Source organism: Ranitomeya variabilis, chromosome 2 (genome assembly GCF_051348905.1).
Source record: "Ranitomeya variabilis isolate aRanVar5 chromosome 2, aRanVar5.hap1, whole genome shotgun sequence".
Lineage (NCBI taxonomy): Eukaryota > Metazoa > Chordata > Amphibia > Anura > Dendrobatidae > Ranitomeya > Ranitomeya variabilis.
The window spans coordinates 339,214,230-339,235,905 of record NC_135233.1 but is presented as its reverse complement, the minus strand read 5'-3'; the positions used below and the strand labels follow the sequence as shown (position 1 = coordinate 339,235,905).

Genomic DNA, 21,676 nt, shown 5'->3' with positions numbered 1-21,676 from the left:
AACCAGGGGTCCACCGTGCAGGAGAGGAGCCTGCTGCTAGCAATTGGTGGCGCTATATGGTGGTATTATCCAACTCTGTTACTTCACAGAATCGCTAGGATAGGGAAACGCTGTGCCCTGTTAACCTCACAGAGGAACACAGCTACCAAACAGAGCAAAACTGTGGTCATGCAGTCAGCATAGCACACAAACAACTCTTCACTGGTGGTGCCGGTATTCTAGGGGCTTATTTCAGCCAAGACCTGAATCCAAACACACAAAACTCCTCACCGGAGGTGCCGGTATTCTAGGGGCTTATTTCAGCCAACCCTGACCTTATGCAAACATGACCACACAGGAGCAAGGCTCAAAACATAGGTTGATACTAGCGCATGACCGTGCGGCTATGCAAACTTTTTATAGCTGTAGCAGACAAGGACCTTCCTGGTGGTCCAATAGGAGCTGCTACAGGACCTGAGCATGTGACCCCAAACCTCCAATGGGAGGTCGTCCCATGGGCATGCTCAGTATGGGAAAAGCGGGACTTAGTCCCAGAAAGACCTGCTCGCTGCTGAACATTGCTGGCTACAATGACAGGAAGGGCAGTAGTAACCAGTCATCCAGTGTCAGCCTGAGCCAGACGCTGGGACCGATGTCTCCGCTGAGCAGGCTCCACTGTGGCTGGAGGAGAATGGGAGACCGCAGCAGACATGGTTCAAGATTCCCCCTGTGCAGCGGCAGGAATGACAGCTGCAAGTAGACAGTATTTCTTACCAATTACCTTTATGGCATTATAGCTGCCTCTTCCATGTGATGACTAAGTTGGAAATTCAGGAAAGTAGGCAGCTCTATTAAGTGCCCCTCTGCATTTTAAAAAGTTTTACATATTTTTCCCCCTCATCCCCTAAGTTCTTTATACTTTATTAATAAACTAATAAACATTGATAGATGTATTACAGATGATATCTCTTGGGGAACTTCTAGTCTGGTCTAGGCTAGTCTAGTTGAGACAGGTACTATTGTTGATTAGCCTATTATCTTATCAGAAGCACAGCCTATATCTACAGAATAAGTGCTAAATCCTTGATGGAATGGATAACCCACCACTTGATTAACCCCCTATGATTACTAAAATGGGGCACTGAGATAACCTCAGTGAGGAGAGGTTTAAATGAAATGGCCATCAAACCGGCACAGTACTGCTCCACCCAACGTCTTTGGTACCAATGGTGATAGCCGAGTACGGAGATAAGTTATATTATCGGTGAATAGTGGACAACCTGTATTTTCGCCCCAGTAATCTAGACAAGCAACATGAATAACAAAAATAATAACGCAAGCATGTCAGCATTCCTCAGGCTGTAAGATTAACCTTACTCTAATGAGGTCAAACTAATGGAATCACTGTGGTTTCGCCCCAAACCAAGAATAAAAACAATGAAAAGCAAGGTATTAAAAAAGCTAGCCGTCAGCTGAATTGTCTTACTCATTTCTATTGAGACATTATTACAAAACCAATCCTGTGTAAATTATTTTACATTTCCGAGGCATATCCAAATACACTATGTACAGAACATGTGTAATATGATCACATGAAGCAGAGGGTCAGGATTTCTATTCCCGACACTAGTAGGAAAACTATGAATTATTCATTTGAAAAAATACACAAATATTTTACACCTAATATATGTATTATGGGTATAACGCTAGATGTATCTGTCAGATAATCTACCTAGTATGTAAGTCTGTACACATATAGAACCTGCATCAGTGTTAAACCAATGGCGGTAACTCAAAACAATCACCTCATTTTAATGGTGCATCTGGACCAAAATTATGATTTTTAATTTTATTGTTATTTCTCTAATTTTAACATGCCTTTTTTAAAGGGGTTGTCTCAAAGGAGACATTATCACCAGGTCATATCACTGTATGCCAAAACTCTGATTTTGAGTGACAGTAGTGGTGTGCCATTTCTTCTCCATTCATGTTCTGCCTTATTTCGTGAACTATAATTTTCTATGATCATGTATGCCCAGAAAAACAGTATGGAGCAGAAAAGAGACTGAAAGTGGTGCCGGTCTGCCAGATATTTATAAATCACTCTTGTTGAAAGGAATCTGTCACTAGGTTTGCCTAATGTAAAGTATTCTAGGATGCTGTATGTAGGTCCACTATGCAAGGCTCAAAAAAGACCTTTTATTATACTCATAGACAGCACAGTCCAGTCCGATGGGCGTTGCTGGCTTTGATTTGGCACCTCCTCTTTTCTTACGCTGTCTTTCTTAGCTGCTTCTTGTGGATGATGCATCCTATGTCATCCACACAGTGTCCCACATCGCTCTCCTGTGCATGCGCCGGGAAAGGCTAAAGAACGCTGATAACCTGTAGGTAAAGATAGCTCATGCGCACTACAGTTCTTTGCTCTGCTCTTAGTAGGATAATCCACGCCAAGCAGAGATGGGGGACAGCAATTGCAAGAAGAAAAGATCAACCAGCAGTTGTTAACATGTTAAATGCCGCTGTCAATCTCTGGCAGAGGCATTTAACATACCTGTGCAGGAAGTGCATCTCTAACTCCGCCGGTCAGCACCCATCACATGATCACAGGGTGCCAATGAGTTGGCATGACCCTTGTGCTTGTCATTGACGATCTGCTATGAGCGCTGCCCATTGGCCAGTTTTCATAACACAATCGATCAAACGATCGCAGCTTCTAATCTCCTAAGGAGACTATTGAAGCAAGTGAAAAGTAAAAAAAAAGTGTAAAAAATTTTCAAAATTGAAATCAGCCCTTTTGCGCCATTCACCATAAAACAATAAAAAAATTGAAAATGCACATATTTGGTATCACCAGAAATGCCCGATCTATCAAAATATAAAAAGAATTAATCCAATCCATTAATGACGTAATGAGAACAAAATCAAAATGTCAGAATTCCATTTTTTTTTGTCAGAACAATACAGTATTGCAATAAAATGCAATAACAGGCTATCAATAGATTGTATCTACTCTAAAATAGTATCAATAAAATCACCAGCTCAGCGTGCAAAAAATAAGAACTCACCCAGCCCCATATCCTGAAAAATTGAGATGCTACAGTTCTTGGAAAATGGCGCTTTTCTTTTTTACAAACTTTGATTTTTTTTTTTCATCACTTAAAAAAGAACGTATACATGTTGCGCATTTATGAACTCTTAATGAACTGGAGAATCATAACGGTAGGTCAGTAGGGTAAAATCAGCTGTCATGTGCCATGAAATATGCGGGCTCAGTATCAAAGGGAGGGGCACAAGGGACTACTTAAAATATAAGTAGCACATTCTTCAATTTTTAAAAAAATATTTAGAATCATTGGAAGAAAAATTAACTATTCACCTTAACTCTCTTATGAAAAGAATTCTTACTTCTGTTTTTCTTTTTGTTTTTTTTTCTAGGCATCTCAATGCCAATTCCTGTTATTGGCCTTCAGGATGACGCCAGAGTTTTTGTGAACGGAAGCTGTGTGTTGAATGATGAAAATTTTGTACTCCTGGGATCCTTTGTGGCATTTTTTATTCCACTTATCATAATGGTATTTACTTACTGCTTGACCATTCAGGTTCTTCAAAAACAGGCTACTGTATTCATGTACGAAGAAGTGCCAAAACAGAGGAAGAACAGCAATAGTGGCATAAAAAAAGACAGCAACACAGAAAATATTTCAATGATCCAAAATCACGAGGCAGCGTCTCACTTAAACTCTCCAGTCAACAAAGAAGGGGCGCTCTTTCGAAAGGGAACAATGCAATCAATAAACAATGAACGCCGGGCTTCGAAAGTCCTTGGCATAGTCTTCTTCTTGTTTCTCATCATGTGGTGTCCATTTTTCATCACAAACATCATGTCTGTACTTTGTAAAGAAGCTTGTGATAAAGACCTCATGGTAGAACTACTGAATGTATTTGTTTGGGTTGGTTATGTTTCTTCGGGAATCAACCCATTAGTCTACACACTTTTTAATAGAACCTACCGAAGAGCTTTTTCCAACTACATCCGATGCCGATATAACAAAAGCAAAGGGACAGTGATTCAGCAAAATCAATGCCATCATAATGCAGCATCCACTGTTTTGTACGGCAAGGACCTTAATTTAAACCATTACAGGAATGGCAATGAACTTACTAGCCTGGAAATGGATGAGACAGAGGAGGCAATAGAAATGCAAGTCGGTACTTCAGAATTATCATTAAACAGTTCTAATGTCGTAAGTGAAAGAGTTAGCTGTGTTTGAAGGAAGGTCCAATGAACCTTCGTTCTTAGGTCAGTTTCAAACGTTTGTGTTAAATAAAAATATATGTTATATGTTACGTCAAATTCAGAATGATGAGAATTATGTATATATTTGTTCTTAAAAAAAAGAAAAGAAAAAAAAACTTTTTAAAGACGTTTCTGCAGTCCAGTGCTTCAGTCCAATGATCCATCCATGTATTGGTTCATTTTCGAATAGAAAAATAGACAAAATAGTGAATATTTTTGGTTTAATAATTGGCAGAATGTGATGGCCATCTCTTTAATTGCATGATAAATCTGCTTCAAATAAATCATAGGTTGATATGCTAAAGATATTAAACAACTGCATAAACAAAGTTATTCATTAAACGGAGAATCAATCGAAGTACCCATCACTGCTTAGACTATGTCTGTTTTCCTTTAATTTTCAGAATTTGTGGTTGTTCTTGCAGGTTTACTCTTGATATATTTAGAGCAACTCTTTAGTATGATCCTACCATAGAGAGCAAAGAAGGATAACTGATGAGCCAACCGTAAAGACAGAGGTGTCAGGTGGATTCCAATTTACTATATCAGGTTTTGCAAGTTGCTCAGCATGGATCAATGACACCATTTCCCTAGACCTATCTAAGATCCATTAACACACACACCTGTGTTTTGGGATTAAGACTCCTAGTTCTATGTTTGGTGTGCTCCACCATATGTGCTGTTTTGTGTTGATGCTTGTATTCATCCTTGCTGGGTTCCACTTTATGCTTCCTGCTGATCCTGAGATTCCTAGCGAGCCTTTACAGTTATCACTGCCTACATGCCTTCTTGCTTGCTGGATCAACGCCCAGAATCCATGTGCCCACCAGACCTAAGTCTTAGAGGATCCACCTCACATGGTGAGTCTTAACAGTCAAACTGATAAACAGTGTGATGTTTGGGGAAATGTTCTGCTAGAAAACCTTGCGCCTGGCATTTATGTGAATGGATGTTATTTAAATCACAACTCCATCGTTTTCTTTTTTCAGCCCTGGAGCAGCATTTTAAGGTATGTTCCCTACCCCTAGTCATATACTCACCCTCAGGCGCCTTAACCATTTTTCGGCACCACTCCTGGTGATCGCAGCTTTTGATTGGCCAGATGTCAGAAGTTACACCACAAGCTCTCCATGCAAGTCTATGAGAGCCAAAACAAGGCCAGAGCATGGCTCTTATAGACTTGTATTGAAAAACAACCTCTGCACCACTCCATGAAGCACTGGATCTGCCAACAGGTCACTCTTCACCAGAGACGGACAGGAGTGATGCTCAAAAATGATGAGGGTGGTGATGGTGAGTATGAGATAGGGGCAGGGGAATTACATTTAAAGCACCACTCCAATAGTCCTATAAAAAATGCTGGAGTGGTGCTTTAACACACAGCAGCTACCAAAACACTGCCAATTTCGTAATCTTAACATTGTGGTTAATGTTTTGGGCTGTGATACTGTAAGAGTCTGGACCAGGGCAGTAGTTATGGCCGAACACTCTGGTGTACCTGTGCCCTGGCCCCCCATCACATGAAAACATTGTCCTTCACTTTGCGTACCTGTGGCTCCATTCTCTGTGCTGTCAGAGTCACTTCTGTTCTGCTGTGGGTTTCCATCAGTTGGTGTAATAAAGATTGAGACACAGTCCTTTTCAACTTTCAAATCAACAACTTTACTGTAAGCTTTACGCAGCACATCCAGACTCTTCACAGCAATTACATCAGAATCAGTATTACATATTTCCTCTACTCTCCCTGCACTTTATTTTCTTTCACATAACACATACCGAGGTCGGACCGTGCCGCACGGGTCCTCAGTGTCCTCCCAATTCAGCTTTGCCACGGTTAGGCTCTCCTAAGCCTGTATCGCCCCAGACAAAAGAGTATCCACCTCCAAAGCTAGTTGCCACCTGGCGAAATGACCTGCCCTTCAGTATTGTGCTATGTGAAATTCCAGCGCTGTTCTGCTCCCTGCTCACTACTTCTAGGTTCTGCCTCAGCCACTGTTTCGCCCCAGTACTGAGGACATCTGCCCAAGCTATAAGCTCTCACATTCTAGGGCTACCTGTGCCCGTGTACTGTTTTCTTTCCTTCTTTCTTACTGCTGTGCTCGCCTCTGCTTTTCTGGTGTGATGCTGTGGACGGCTGGGCTCTCTCCTCTTAATCCCTTTACTCTGAAGCCTGTTTTCCACTTCCTGACCAGGCCATTTTTTTCAATTCTGACCACTGTCACTTTATGAGGTCATAACTCTGAAAAGTTTCAACAGATCCTGGTGATTCTGAGCCTGTTTTCACATGACATATTGTACTTTATGTTAGTGGTAAAATCTCTTCGATATGACACTTGTGAAAAAAATGAAAATTTTGAAAATTTCGCAATTTTTAAACTTTTAGTTTTTATGTCCTTAAATTAGAGAGTTATATCATACAAAATAGTTAATAAATAACATTACCCACATGTCTGTTTTACATTAGCACAATTTTGGAAACATAGTTTTTTGTTAGGAAGTTATAAGGGTTAAAAATTGACCAGCGATTTCTCATTTTTGCAACAAAATTTTTTTTAGGGACCACCTCACACTTGAAGTGACTTTGAGGGGCCTATATGACAGAAAATGCCCAAAAGTGACACCATTCTAAGAACTGCACCCGGCAAGGTACTCAAAACCACATTCAAGAAGTTTATTAACCCTTCAAGTGATTCACAGAAATTTTTGGAATGTTTAAAAAAATTGAACATTTAACTTTTTTTCACAAAATTTTTACTTCAGATACAATTTGTTATATTTTACCAAGGGTAACAGGAGAAATTGGACCACAAAAGTCATTGTACAATTTGTCTTGAGTACGCCGATATCCCAAATGTGGGGGTAAACCACTGTTTGGGCACATGGCAGAGCTCGGAAGAGAAGGAGCGGCATTTGAATTTACAATGCAAAATTTGTTGGAATTGAGATTGGACACCATGTCGCGTTCGGAGAGCCTCTGATATGCCTAAACAGTGAAAAAACCCCACATATGACACCATTTTGGAAAGCAGACCCCCTAAGAAACTAATCTAGATGTGTGGTGAGCATTTTGAACCTCCAAATGCTTCACAGAAGTTTATAATGTAGAGCAGTAAAAAAAAAATCATTTTTTTCACAAAAATGATATTTCGCCCCAAATTTTTTATTTTCCCAAGGGTAACAGGAGAAATTGGACCCCAAATTGTTGATCAATTTGTCCTGAGTACGCTGATACCCCATATATGGGGGTAAACCACTGTTTGGGAGCATGGCAGAGCTTGGAAGGGAAGGAGCGCCGTTTGACTTTTCAATGCAAAATTGGCTGGAATTGAGATCGGAACCCATGTTGCGTTTGGAGAGCCCCTGATGTGCCTAAACAGTGGAAACCCCACACAAGTGACCCCATTTTGGAAAGAAAACCCCCTAAGGAACTTATTTAGATGTGTGGTGAGCACTTTGAACCCCCAATTGTTTCACTAAAGTTTTGAATGTAGAGCCGTGAAAATTAAAAAATCTTTTTTTTCCACAAAATGATATTTTAGCCCGCAATTTATAATTTTCCCAAGGGTAACAGGAGAAATTGGACCCCAAAAGTTGTTGTCCAATTTGTCCTGATTACACTGATACCCCATATGTGGGGGGGAACCACCGTTTGGGCACATGGCAGAGCTCGGAAGGGAAGGAGCACCATTTTACTTTTTCAATGCAGAATTAGCTGGAATCGGAAGGGAAGGAGTGCTGTTTTGGAATGCAGACTTTGATGGAATGGTCTGCGGGTATCACGTTGCATTTGCCGAGCCCCTGAAGTACCTAAACAGTAGAAACTCTCACAAGTGACCCCCATATTGGAAACTAGACCCCCCAAGGAACTTATCTAGATTTGTTGTGAGAACTTTGTACCCCCAAGTGTTTCGCTAAAGTTTATAATGCAGAGCCGTGAAAATAAAAAATATTTTTTTTTCCACAAAATGATATTTTAGGCCTCAAATTTTTATTTTCACAAGGGTAACAGGAGAAATTGAACTCCAAAAGTTGTCCAATTTGTCCTGAGTTCGCTGATACCCCATATGTGGTGGGAAACCACTGTTTGGGTGCACGGCAGAGCTCGGAAGGGAAGGAGCACCATTTTACTTTTTCAACGCAGAATTGGCTGGAATTGAGATCGGACGCCATGTCGCATTTGGAGAGCCCCTGATGTGACTAAACAATGGAAACCCCCCAATTCTAACTCCAACCCTCACCCCAACGCACCCCTAAGCCTAATCCCAACCATAACCCTAACCACACCCCTAGCCTGAACACACCCCTAACCCTAATCCCAACCCTAACCACACCCCTAACCCCAACCCACCCCTAAACCTAATACCAGCCCTAATCTCAACCCTAACCATAACCCTAACCACACCCCTAACCCTGACACACCCGTAACCCTAATCCCAATACTAACCCCATAAAGGGGGGTTTGATTCACTATTTATAGCGAGTTTTTATAGCGGGTTTTTGTTTGGCAGCTGTCACATGCTAAGAGACGCTTTTTATATAAAAAAAATAGTTTTTTGCATCACCACATTTTGAGAGCTACAATTTAACCATATTTTGGCCCACAGTCATGGGAGGTCTTGTTTTTTGTGGGACGAGTTGATTTTTTTATTGGTACAATTTTCGGGCACATGACATTTTTTGATTGCTTTTTATTCCGATTTCTGGGAGGCAGAATGAACAAAAACCAGCAAATCCTGAATTTCTTTTAGGGGGGGGCATTTATACCGTTCCACAATTGGTAAAATTGATAAAGCAGCTTTATTCTTCGGGCTAGTACGATTATAGCGATACCTCATGTATATCATTTTTTTTATGTTTTGGCGCTTTTACACAATAAAAACTATTTTATATAAAAAATAATTGTTTTTGCATCGCTTTATTCTGAGAGATATATCTTTTTTATTTTTCTGCTGATTACTCTGTATGGCGGCTTTTTTTTTGCGGGACAAGATGACGTTTTCAGTCTGTTTATTTATATCCGTCTTTTTTATCACATTTTATTGCACTTTTTGTTGAGCAGAATGATGATAAAGCATTGTTTTTTGCCTCGTTTTTTATTTATTTTTTGCGGTGTTTACTGAAGGGGTTAACTAGTGGGATAGTTTCATAGAGCGGGTCGTTATGGACGCGGCGATACCAAATATGTGTACTTTTATTGTTTTTTTTTTATTTACATAAATAAATGGATTTATTGGAAGGAGCCCCGCAGCCATTTTGGATCCGGGGACTCCTTCCAGAACATCGGAACAACGCGATCGCATCGCGTTGTTCCGGTGGGAAAGCGCACGGAGCCCCCATCCCTGCGCGATGCCCCTCTATGTCGCTGTCACTACTGACAGTGGCATCAGAGGGGTTAAATGCCCACAATCGGCATTGCTGCGGGGTGTCAGCTGTCACATACAGCTGACACCCGCACGTGATCGCCGCGGTGCTCACTGTTAGACTGCGCGATCGTGCTGCCGTACTAGTACTGCGGTTTGCGGGAACTCAGTTCCCGCAGAGCAGTACTAGTACAGCGCATGTCGGGAAGGGGTTAATCAACCAACATTGCATGGTAGCTTCCAATGTCCTGAGCACTTAAGCCCATGTGGACTGTATGGGCCCTAGGCCCCTTCTGAACTGTATAAGGAAATGTTCCTGTTCTAACTGCAGCTGACCCCTCCTACATTAACTAGTAATATGTACACTGATCCACAACCATGCTAACCTAGGTGTACCAAAATGCCCCCATCTAGTGGCCAAACTTTAGTACTACATTGTCCCTATATAACAAGCACACCAAATACAATATATACATTTAGCAGAACAAGAGATGGTAATACACTTGATTGTGTAGCAGTACCATTATATCAGAGGTGGCAATACACTTAAATCGTATAGCAATACCATCATACATAAACCTATATACAAACACTGATAACATACGGCACCGGGACAAGAGGGAAAGGCAAAGACAATATCACAACAATACTACAGGACACATTGTGGAATCCATGTTATAAACAGGTAAGAGTTGTTTCGGCACCACAGTCAGAATGTACACAATATTAGGTTTTAATGTTAAGGCTTATCAGTACTTAGGACAATGTTAAATGTGATGGAACCTTCCCTTTCAAATATTTATAATAAAAGGAAAATGGAATTCTTTTTTTAAGGTTTTTTTAAGGCCACTATTATAAACTTGAAAATGATGTGCCCCTTGTGGCACCACTCTGCTATTGCAGGTTGGGCATTGTGTTGCATCTATCAAATCTGTTATTAAATACAACATAATTTAACAAGTTGACATTAATTATACTGTAGATAATTGCCGATTAGTGTTGGTTATATGACCATACCACAAATTAGCCCTGACTGCAATAGAGCCAGTCTACAAAATGCTGCATTGATAGCAACCACTGAACATTTATTTCGCCTGAGGATTGTAGAGGCGCATTGGTTTCACTTAATACAAAATCATGATAATTTAATTAAGTTCTCTCTGCCATTTATTTCCCATGTATCATTCCACTCATGCAAATGTTCAACTGCGCAAATTTCAGGCCGTCAAACAAATAAGGTTTTCAGCTGCCGACATTGCTGTAATTTATTAAAGAGACTTAATTGAAGTCATTTTTCTTTATCCTTTTTGTCCAGTCAAAATCAGACATAGAGAATTTGCAGCGCTCCAAATATTTATGAGAATGAAATTATTTTGCAGTTTATATGCAAGTCTGAAATAAATATGGGTCATTAAAGTTGTGAAATATTTATTAAAACTTCCTGTTTCTGTCTAATGATAATTACAGCACAACATGGAACCTTCTAATCATTAGTATTTGTCTTGTTGCGGTTATTAATACATTCACTTTATTCCAAGGAAGCCATCAAGTTGTAAAGGCAGTCGCTACGAATGTGATAACATAGGTCAAAATAAGTATGGAGAGAATATGGCACAACTATTACTGTAGATGAGGGCGCTTAAGAAGGGTTCCACATCTGCTAGTAAAAAATAAAAAAAAAAGTTCTTCATGGCACTACGAAGTGAAAATTATATTTGAGACTTTATTGTAAGGCAAATCCAAACAAAAATTGTAACATGCAACGTTTCAGTCCCTATATTTGGACCTTCATCAGTCAATTCTTTTGTCCTCTGCAGCAGGACACAGAAGAGTCATCTGATGAAGGTCCAAATATAGTAGGGAGTCGGGACCAAAATGTTACAGTTTTTGATTGGATTGCCTTATAATAAAGTCTCAAATCCAATTTTCACTCTGAAGTGCCAAGAAGTACCTTTTTATTCTTTACAATAGATCAAAATAGTTCAGTAGGTGCAACATCTATTGTTTTTCCACATTTCTAGATAAATTATAAATTCCAGCCTCATAAAATATTCCTTAGTTTCTTTTACCAAAGAGCCTTCACCTCTCTCTGTTCTGTAGGACCAGGACTAGGATCAGATTGGTGAAATAAAGAGATGATTGGATCTGACAAGACTCAAATTTGCAAAATCTGCTTGATTTTACTGGAAAATTAAATTTGGAGTGAGTTAATTCTCCAAGAATTAAATGTGACTTACTATGTTCTGGAATCTGGAGAGACCCACAGACCATAAACTGGTCCTAGAAGCCTCTTCGTACGGAGATTACAATTCGTCCTAGGTTTAGACTTCCCAGGTCTTGTCGCATTGGAAGTTCTGGCCTAGAGGGCCAGTACGGTCACATCGAAGCCATGACCTATCAACATGCATGAGCAGAGAAGTCCAGAGCCTGGTCTCTGACAGAAGTATGATCCAGGGTTTCCGTGCACAGTGGTGGTAAGTAGAGGCAACAATGAATCTACGGGGACAAACATGCAGTGGAGGTGGCTGAGAGGTGAGCATTATTTTTTTTTCATTATTTTTTCTAATCCTTCCTTCATCACTCTATGATTTAGCAAAATGGTGACCAGCTTACAGCAATCTTGCTGGTTTCATGCACAGTGAATCGGCTTTATTTAGAAAATGCTTTATCTTCTGCATATTCTCAAGAAAGCAGACTCACTATACATGAAATCAACTAGATTGTGGTCACCAGGGGCAGACCCATGAAGTTAGTGTAAGCCGTTGACTGGGGTGAGTTCCCCAGGATACAGCAAAGTTGTGGACAAGGAAAGCAGTAAACACTGAACTTGTCAAATGAACTTTTACTGTTAAACCCAGACTGAGTGGGCTTCCACCAACCAACAAAATGCAACAGGTTAATTCACACGCAACCGGCGAGAACTGACCAGGACTCTATAAGTCACTAGTGGTTTGGGCAAGCTGATTCTGATGGGCACTGATACATTCAAGTACCTGTATCTGTCTGTCTGAGTTTGGCGCCACCGTGATTCTTACGGTGGGCCTGAGCTCAGGACTTACCAAGCTAAGTCTTATCGCTGTGTTGTTGCAGAGATGAGTCTGCCTGGATGACGGCTGTTTGACCTAGGGATGCAGAGATTCTAACCAGAGTGTGGTACCACAGCTGACTTGCTGGAGGGCTCACTGGGTGCGTCACAGATTTCGGATGCTATCGATTTGGGGTTTGCTACTTCCTGTGGACGATGTCACTACAAACTACTCCCCCGACAGTGAAACTGGAGCAGGATAGTATCCTCTGCTACCCAGTTCAGTCTTTGTCCCCCTGGAACACCCAGCTTCGCGGATGGCACTCAACTCAAAGGAGATGTCACATGACCTCCACTTTCCAGTTCTCACCTCACTCTTCCAAGATGGCCACCGAACCAACCTCTTCCTATCAGGCACTTCCCCCAATTGCTTACACTGCCCTCTGTCCTTACGGCTCCATCTGTTTCTGTCCTAATTCCATTTAAAACCAGCAGGACAGAGTCCATTTAACATAACACCAGTCTCTACCAACAGAATCGCTGCTTCTATGACTAGCTTCACACTAGCATACGGCATGGCTGCGGACTTCCTCCGTTAGGCCCTGCCCACTGCTGCGCCTCTTCCTTCAGCTCCGCCTACGTCGGCATGTGTCCTGCAAACCCTATCTTTAACATTGGGTAAGCAGGCCATGCGGATGTATGCGGATGCCTCCGCATGCGTCGTCTTAACGCAGCGCTGACCTGCGTAGAGCGCAACATGTTGCATTTTGTTGCAGTCGGCGCACGGTCAAAACGATGCATGCGGAGGCATCCGCATACATCCGCATGGCCTGTTTACCCAATGTTAGAGATAGGGTACGCAGGATGCATGCAGACGTAGGCAGAGCTGAAGGAAGAGGCACAGCAGTGGGTGGGGCTTAATGGAGGACAAAGGATTTCATCTTCAGCCCTGCGAAACGCTAGTGTGAAACTAGCCTTAGTCTCCTCACAGAACTATGTAATTGTCTCGGAATACAAATCCTGCACAAAAGGTTAAACCAAAGTCATAGAGGAAGAAATAGTGGCCTCCTGTGGCCAGTGATTATTACTGCAGGCAACAATATTCTCAATGTCCATGTACATTACTAATAAAACAGAACAGCAGTTGAAAATTACATGCAAACAGTTAATGATAGGTGAAGGTCAGTGGCATATTCCCCATCACCGCACACTAGCACAGGTGCAGGTGCTATGTCTCCTTCAGGGTATCTGTTGAATTATGAATAGATGATAACCATTCCCGTCATTCTTTTGCAACATTTTGCTCAAAAAGTCAAAAAATGATTAATGATTGTAAAGAAACCACTTTATGACATTGCACCAAATTTCCATTACAAGACAAAATAAAATGACTTTAAAAAAAACAGCAAAAGTTGAATTGGAGCTATTGTGACTGTACTCTGAAAAACAGAAAATCACAAATGCTAAGAAAAGGATATAAAAGATTCCATTGTCTCTCTTTTTATGATCAAAGCAATATTTGCTTGTTTATTCCACTTCATTCTATGAAGACGATGGTGTCACCATCAAAGAAAGTAAAAATGTCATTATTTGTAACTCTTGAGAATATTAGGTACATTTTGTCTTGTAGACATTTTCTGTCCTGCCAAGATACAAATGACTTGTCAGACACGGCTCTGCAGTGACAGACGATGGCTGCGCCTCTTGGAGACTAACCGAGGCTTGATGTTTTTCGGGTTGATTTAGCATTTACTGCTGCAAATTAGATCAGCTATGAAGTATACACAGCGTTGTACAGTATATATGGTGTACGCTTCCTGTTGTCTGTTGCACCTGCCTTGGCTCTGAAAAAAATAACTGCTTTTGCAACTTTTACATAACTAAGCAATCATGAAAAGTAGAATCTGAATAAGAAACTATGTAATGTGTCTTGCTACAAAAAAAAAAGTATCTTCCTTCTCTCTTCTGAAAAATTCTCATATCCCTCCCAAGGACTGCAACTTACACTAAAGCCATGTTCACACAGTCAGTATTTGGTCAGTATTTTACATCCGTATTTGTAGCCAAAAACCAAAAGTGGGTGATAAATACAGAAGTGGTGGCGTGTTTCTATTATACTTTTCCTCTGATTGTTCCACTGCTATTTTTGGCATGCAAATACTGATGTAAAATACTGATCAAATACTGAAGGTGTGAATTAATCTCAGCTTTCCTGAGTGATACCGTTATTGCTGCAGCCCGTATTTGTCTATGCAGAGGAGAAGAGGAGGAAAGGAGGAGGAGGGAGCCGCAGCACATATTGTGTATAGAAAGAAATAGACACTGCTGCTAGTATTAAATGTTGTATTACCTCACCAGGAAGCTGGATGCACAGCAACACTGGTCATTATTGCTACATAATGTCTTCAATATCCCTTGCTGTGTCTGAGCATCTGAGAGAGTTAGAAGAGCAGGATCTCTTCTTTTCTATGTGACCCGTGTTCAGGCAAAACTTAAAATTGGAGATGAAACCTTCAGGAAAACTACTGATGTAGGATACAAGTCATGCAACTTTCAGGATTAGTGTTATTACCAATGTACACTAAATTCACCCAAAAAGATAACTACTTTATAAACTCTGGAATATGTAATCAGAAGCATAAAATGCTACTTAAATATTACCTATATTATGCTAAATTGTATAAAATTAAAACAATGCATAAAAGTCCATAAAATAACATTTCCAATGGCGATAATTAAAATAGATTATCATAAATTCATGTGTTGCAATACAGGGTGAAAGAAGATGAGCGACAAGTCATGGATCCAAACTCACCCATTTGCGGCAGTCAATGGCCACACAATTAAGATAATCTAAAGGCTGCAAATTGTGGCAATGTACCAGATAAATATATGGTGCGGACAGGTCAGCAGGGGCAGTAATATGAGTAAGGATATGCTCACATTACGCTACTTCCATATGTTTGTCATTCCATCAGGGTTCCATCTGAACCCAAAAAATGGGACTTCAGACATACCCACAATGGAGCCATAAACTAAATCAAGCAAAAACACTTGATACTTTGGACTCCAAAGCAAACTACTCTACTGGTTCTGACTTTATAAAAAGGGATATGGCCTAAGAAAAACATAGTCCAAAATGTCATCTTCTGAACATCGTTTGTTAATTGAAATCTATGGCTTAGTTGGCGGCACATTGGAATCACGATTTTTGTTGGTTCAGATGGATTTCATGTGTGGTTAAACATGATGTTTACAAAGCATAGGGGACATATCTATCATTTGCATTTTTATGTAAACGTGGAACGTGGCCCTCATAGATGATCAGGCTCGGACTGGCCCATAGGGTAACAGGGGAATCTCCTGGAGGGCCCCAGTGCAGATCTGGGCCCCCAACCCCACTATATGGGCATTATTTGGCATTATTCAATTGATTCATCTCAGCATTGATTAACCAAACTAACCAGTTTATTATTACATAGAGATAGAGGTAAATTTGTGGACGAGGGTAGTGTAATATGTTGCATGCATGTGAAAAGTAAGCCCCTAAAGTCAATATTACTGTCGGGCCCTTACCACCCCAGCCCGACACTGTAGCTGATGAAAGATAGTGATAATTTATTTAAACAAACATTTCCTCACAGAGTAAGCATAGTTACATAGTAAAATAGTTATTAAGGTTGAAGGAAGACTTTAAGTCCATCTAGTTCAACCCATAGCCTAACCTAACATGCCCTAACATGTTGATCTAGAGGAAGGCAAAAAAAACCCATGTGGCAAAGAGAAAGCTCCACATTGGGGAAAAAAATTTGTGATGCGCCCCCTGGTGGATGTCCTCATATGACCTGGAGCGTGGGAAAAAGTTCCCAGGCTGCAGTTCATGAGGACATCCACCAGGGGGCGCATCACCGCAACTGAAGGTAACTATAGGTCTTTGACCTACATTTCCTTCATTCGTCGGGGTTTACAGGCACGAGCACAGCTGCATTATAGCAGAGCTCCTGCCTGTAAACTATTTTAACCCCTTCAGATGGATTTACCTCGTGGGACGTGACAGTTCATCAGAGGGTATGTATATTGTTGGTTTATTATTTTTCCAAGCGAGGGTCTTCAGTTGGATTGAGAGAGCAATAAAATATTAAAACAACCTGTGTGTTTATTTCATTAAAATACTTTTTAATCATGTGTGTGTGTGCTTTTTAACCCTTTCATACAATTGGATTAATAATGGATAGGTGTCAGAATTGACGCCTCTCCATTATTAATCTGGCTTAATGTCACCTTACAATAGCAAGGTGGCATTAACCCTTCATTACCCCATATCCCACCGCTACACGGGAGTGGGAAGAGAGTGGCCAAGTGCCAGAATAGGCGCATCTTCCAGATGTGTCTTTTCTGGGGTGGCTGGGGGCAGATGTTTTTAGCCACGGGGGGGCAATAACCATGGACCCTCTCCTGGCTATTAATATCTGCCCTCAGTCACTGGCTTTACCGCTCTGGCGGAGAAAATTGCGCGGGAGCCCACGCCAATTTTTTCCGCGATTTAACCCTTAAATTTAATAGCTACAGCGCCGAAATTTTGCACATACACACTACTAAAAATAGTAGTGTGGAATATGCAAAAAAAGGGGGATATGACATGGTTTACTGTATGTAAACCATGTCTCATATCATGTTGGGTTTAGGCAGGAGAAATGAAAAGCCGGCAATTGAATTACCGGCTTTTCAACATTATCGCGCTGAAGTAAATATAAATATATATATGAAAACAGAAGAATGCGGCAGCACTCACCCGACTGTGGTCCAATTCTTTATTTAGAACATGGATAAATGCAGCTTTTCGGTCCGAGGGAGTGCAGTTGGATGGGAGGTGAGCAGGTGAATGACGACAGCTGTTTCGCGCTGTTACAAGCGCTTCTACAGGTCACCTGACCGGACCGAAAAGCTGCATTTATCCATGTTCTAAATAAAGAATTGGACCACAGTCGGGTGAGTGCTGCCGCATTCTTCTGTTTTCATTTTCTGGATTGCTTCTAATCTCCATGCGAGCACCTCCTGAACTTTAGTCAGCCTGTCACCACTTACTGCTGTTGATTCATTGCCCTAACACAGGCTGTGCAGCTCATTTTTTTCTTTCATCTTGAATAAATATATATATATATATGTGTCTCTATGATATATATATATATATATATATATATATATATATATAACGAAACCCGACTTTGGATTACAGATCGTGTACCGCCGACCCGATCCCAGAGTGGGATCGGGTCGGGTTTCACGAAACCCGACTTTGCTAAAAGTCGGCGACTTTTGAAAAGTGCCGATCTGTTTCGCTCAACCCTACTCATTACAACATCATACGGCAGAGAGTTCCATAGTCTCACTGCTCTTACAGTAAAGAATCCGCGTCTGTTATTATGCTTAAACCTTCTTTCCTCCAGACGTAGAGGATGCCCCCTTGTCCCTGTCTCAGGTCTAGGATTAAAAAGATCATCAGAAAGGTCTTTGTACTGTCCCCTCATATATTTATACATTAAAATAAGATCACCCCTTAGTCTTCGTTGATCCAAACTAAACAGCCCCAAGTGTAATAACCTATCTTGGTATTGCAGACCCCTCCAGTCCTCTAATAACCTTGGTCGCTCTTCTCTGCACCCGCTCTAGTTCAGCTATGTCTTTCTTATACACTGGAGACCAGAACTGTACACAGTATTCTAAGTGTGGTCGAACTAGTGACTTGTATAGAGGTAAAATTATGTTCTCCTCATGAGCATCTATGCCTCTTTTAATACATCCCATTATTTTATTTGCCTTTGTAGCAGCTGCCTGACACTGGCCACTGAATATGAGTTTATCATCCACCCATACACCCAGGTCTTTTTCATTGATGGTTTTGCCCAGAGTTTTAGAATTAAGCACATAGTTATACATCTTATTACTTCTACCCAAGTGCATGACCTTACATTTATCCCCATTAAAGCTCATTTGCCATTTATCACCCCAAGCTTCTAGTTTACATAAATCATCCTGTAATATAAAATTGTCCTCCCCTGTATTGATTACCCTGCAGAGTTTAGTGTCATCTGCAAATATTGAAATTCGACTCTGAATGCCCCCTACAAGGTCATTAATAAATATGTTAAAAAGAAGAGGGCCCAATACTGACCCCTATGGTACCCCACTGCTAACTGCGACCCAGTCCGAGTGTGCTCCATTAATAACCACCCTTTGTTTCCTATCCCTGAGCCAGCTCTCAACCCACTTACACATATTTTCCCCTATCCCCATTATTCTCATTTTATGTATCAACCTTTTGTGTGGCACCATATCAAAAGCTTTTGAAAAGTCCATATACACTACATCTACTGGGTTCCCTTGGTCCAGTCTGGAACTTACCTCTTCATAGAAGATGATCAAATTAGTCTGACATGAACGGTCCCTAGTAAACCCATGCTGATACTGGGTCATGAGGTTGTTCCTCTTCAGATACTCCAGTATAGCATCCCTTAGAATGCCCTCCAGGATTTTAACCACAGTAGAGGTTAAGCTTACTGGCCTATAATTTCCGAGTTCAGTTTTTGTCCCCTTTTTGAATATTGGCACCACATTTGCTATACGCCAGTCCTGTGGTACAGACCCTGTTATTATGGACTCTTTAAAGATTAAAAATAATGGTCTGTCAATGACTGTACTTAATTCCTGCAGTACTCGGGGGTGTATCCCATCCGGGCTCGGAGATTTGTCAATTTTAGTGATTTTTAGAGGCCGCCGTACTTCCTGCTGGGTTAAGCAGGTGACACTTAAAGGGGAATTTTTGTTATCACTGATCATATTGTCTGCCATGGGATTTTCTTGTGTAAATACTGATGAAAAAAAGTCATTTAGCATATTGGCTTTTTCCTCATCCACCATTTCCCCCAGACTATTTTTAACCCCTTCATGATCCAGCCTATTTTGACCTTAATGACCTGGCCATTTTTTGCAATTCTGACCAGTGTCCCTTTATGAGGTAATAACTCAGGAACGCTTCAACGGATCCTAGCGGTTCTGAGATTGTTTTTTCATGACATATTGGGCTTCATGTTAGTGGTAAATTAGGTCGATAATTTCTGAGTTTATTTGTGAAAAAAACGGAAATTTGGCGAAAATTTTGAAAATTTCGCAATTTTCACATTTTGAATTTTTATTCTGTTAAACCAGAGAGTTCTGTGACACAAAATAGTTAATAAATAACATTTCCCACATGTCTACTTTACATAAGCACAATTTTGGAAACAAAATTTTTTTTTTCTAGGAAGTTACAAGGGTTAAAATTTGACCAGTGATTTCTCATTTTTACAACAAAATTTACAAAACCATTTTTTTTAGGGACCACCTCACATTTGAAGTCAGTTTGAGGGTTCTATATGGCTGAAAATACCCAAAAGTGACACGATTCTAAAAACTGCACCCCTCAAGGTGCTCAAAACCACATTCACAAAGTTTATTAACCCTTCAGGTGTTTCACAGCAGCAGAAGCAACATGGAAGGAAAAAATGAACATTTAACTTTTTAGTCACAAAAATGATCTTTTAGCAACAATTTTTTTATTTTCCCAAGGGTAAAAGGAGAAACTGGACTACGAACTTTGTTGTTCAATTTGTCCTGAGTACGCTGATACCTCATATGTGGGGGTAAACCACTGTTTGGGCGCACGGCAGGGCTCGGAAGGGAAGGAGCGCCATTTGACTTTTTGAATGATCCATGCTCCAATCTTTAGCGGACACCATGTCGCGTTTGGAGAGCCCCTGTGTGCCTAAACATTGGAGCTCCCCTACAAGTGACCCCATTTTGGAAACTAGACCCCCCAAGGAACTTATCTAGATGCATAGTGAGCACTTTAAACCCCCAGGTGCTTCACAGAAGTTTATAACGCAGAGCAGTGAAAATAAAAAATAATTTTTCTTTCCTCAAAAATGATTTTTAGCCCGGAATTTTTTATTTTCCCAAAGGTAACAGGAGAAATTGGACCCCAAATGTTGTTGACCAGTTTGTCCTGAGTATGATGATACCCCATATGTGGGGGTAAACCACTGTTTGGGCGCACGGCAGGGTTCGGAAGGGAAGGCACGCCATTTGGCTTTTTGAATGGAAAATTAGCTCCAATCATTAGCGGACACCATGTCACGTTTGGAGAGCCCCTGTGTGCCTAAACACTGAAGCTCCCCCACAAGTGACCCCATTTTGGAAACTAGACCTCCCAAGGAACTAATCTAGATGTGTGGTGAGCACTTTGAACCCCCAAGTGCATCACAGAAGTTTATAACGCAGAGCCATGAAAATAAAAAATAATTTTTCTTTTCTCAAAAATGATTTTTTAGCCCACAATTTTTTATTTTCCCAAGGGTAACAGGAGAAATTGGACCCAAAAGTTGTTGTCCAGATTCTCGTGAGTACGCTGATACCCCATATGTGGGGGTAAACCACTGTTTGGGCACACGTCGGGGTTTGGAAGGGAAGTAGTGACGTTTTGAAATGCAGACTTTGATGGAATGCTCTGCGGGCGTCACGTTGCATTTGCAGAGCCCCTGATGGGCCTAAACAGTAGAAACTCCCCACAATTGACCCCATTTTGGAAACTAGACCCCCAAAGAAACTTATCTAGATGTGTGGTGAGCACTTTGAACCCCCAAGTGCTTCACAGAAGTTTATAACGCAGAGCTGTGAAAATAATAAATGTGTTTTCTTTCCTCAAAAATATTAAAATATTTTTTTAGCCCAGAATTTTTTAATTTTCCCAAGGGTAACAGGAGAAATTTGACCCCAAGAGTTGTTGGCCAGTTTCTCCTGAGTACGCTGATACCCCATATGTGGGGGTAAACCACTGTTTGGGCACATGCCGGGGCTCGGAAGGGAAGTAGTGACGTTTTGGAATGCAGACTTTGATGGAATGGTCTGCGGGCATCATGTTACGTTTGCAGAGCCCCTGATGTGCCTAAACAGTAGAAACCCCCCACAATTGACCCC

At 40.9% G+C, this 21,676-nt stretch overlaps 1 protein-coding gene across 6 annotated transcripts in view; it reads left to right on the top strand.

Moving 5' to 3' along the window:
- HTR2C (5-hydroxytryptamine receptor 2C) overlaps positions 1-9,727 on the top strand; it is a 720,745-nt gene extending 711,018 nt beyond the window's left edge. For 3 of the 6 annotated variants that reach the window (XM_077285389.1, XM_077285392.1, XM_077285391.1), the window contains one exon: positions 3,418-9,727. In XM_077285389.1, coding sequence (XP_077141504.1) covers positions 3,418-4,253 — 836 coding nt within the window. In that variant the 3' untranslated portion in view covers positions 4,254-9,727. The remainder of the gene's footprint in view (positions 1-3,417) is intronic. The other 3 variants (XM_077285386.1, XM_077285387.1, XM_077285388.1) reach the window with 1 other exon arrangement.
- The last annotated feature ends 11,949 nt before the right edge of the window (positions 9,728-21,676 follow it).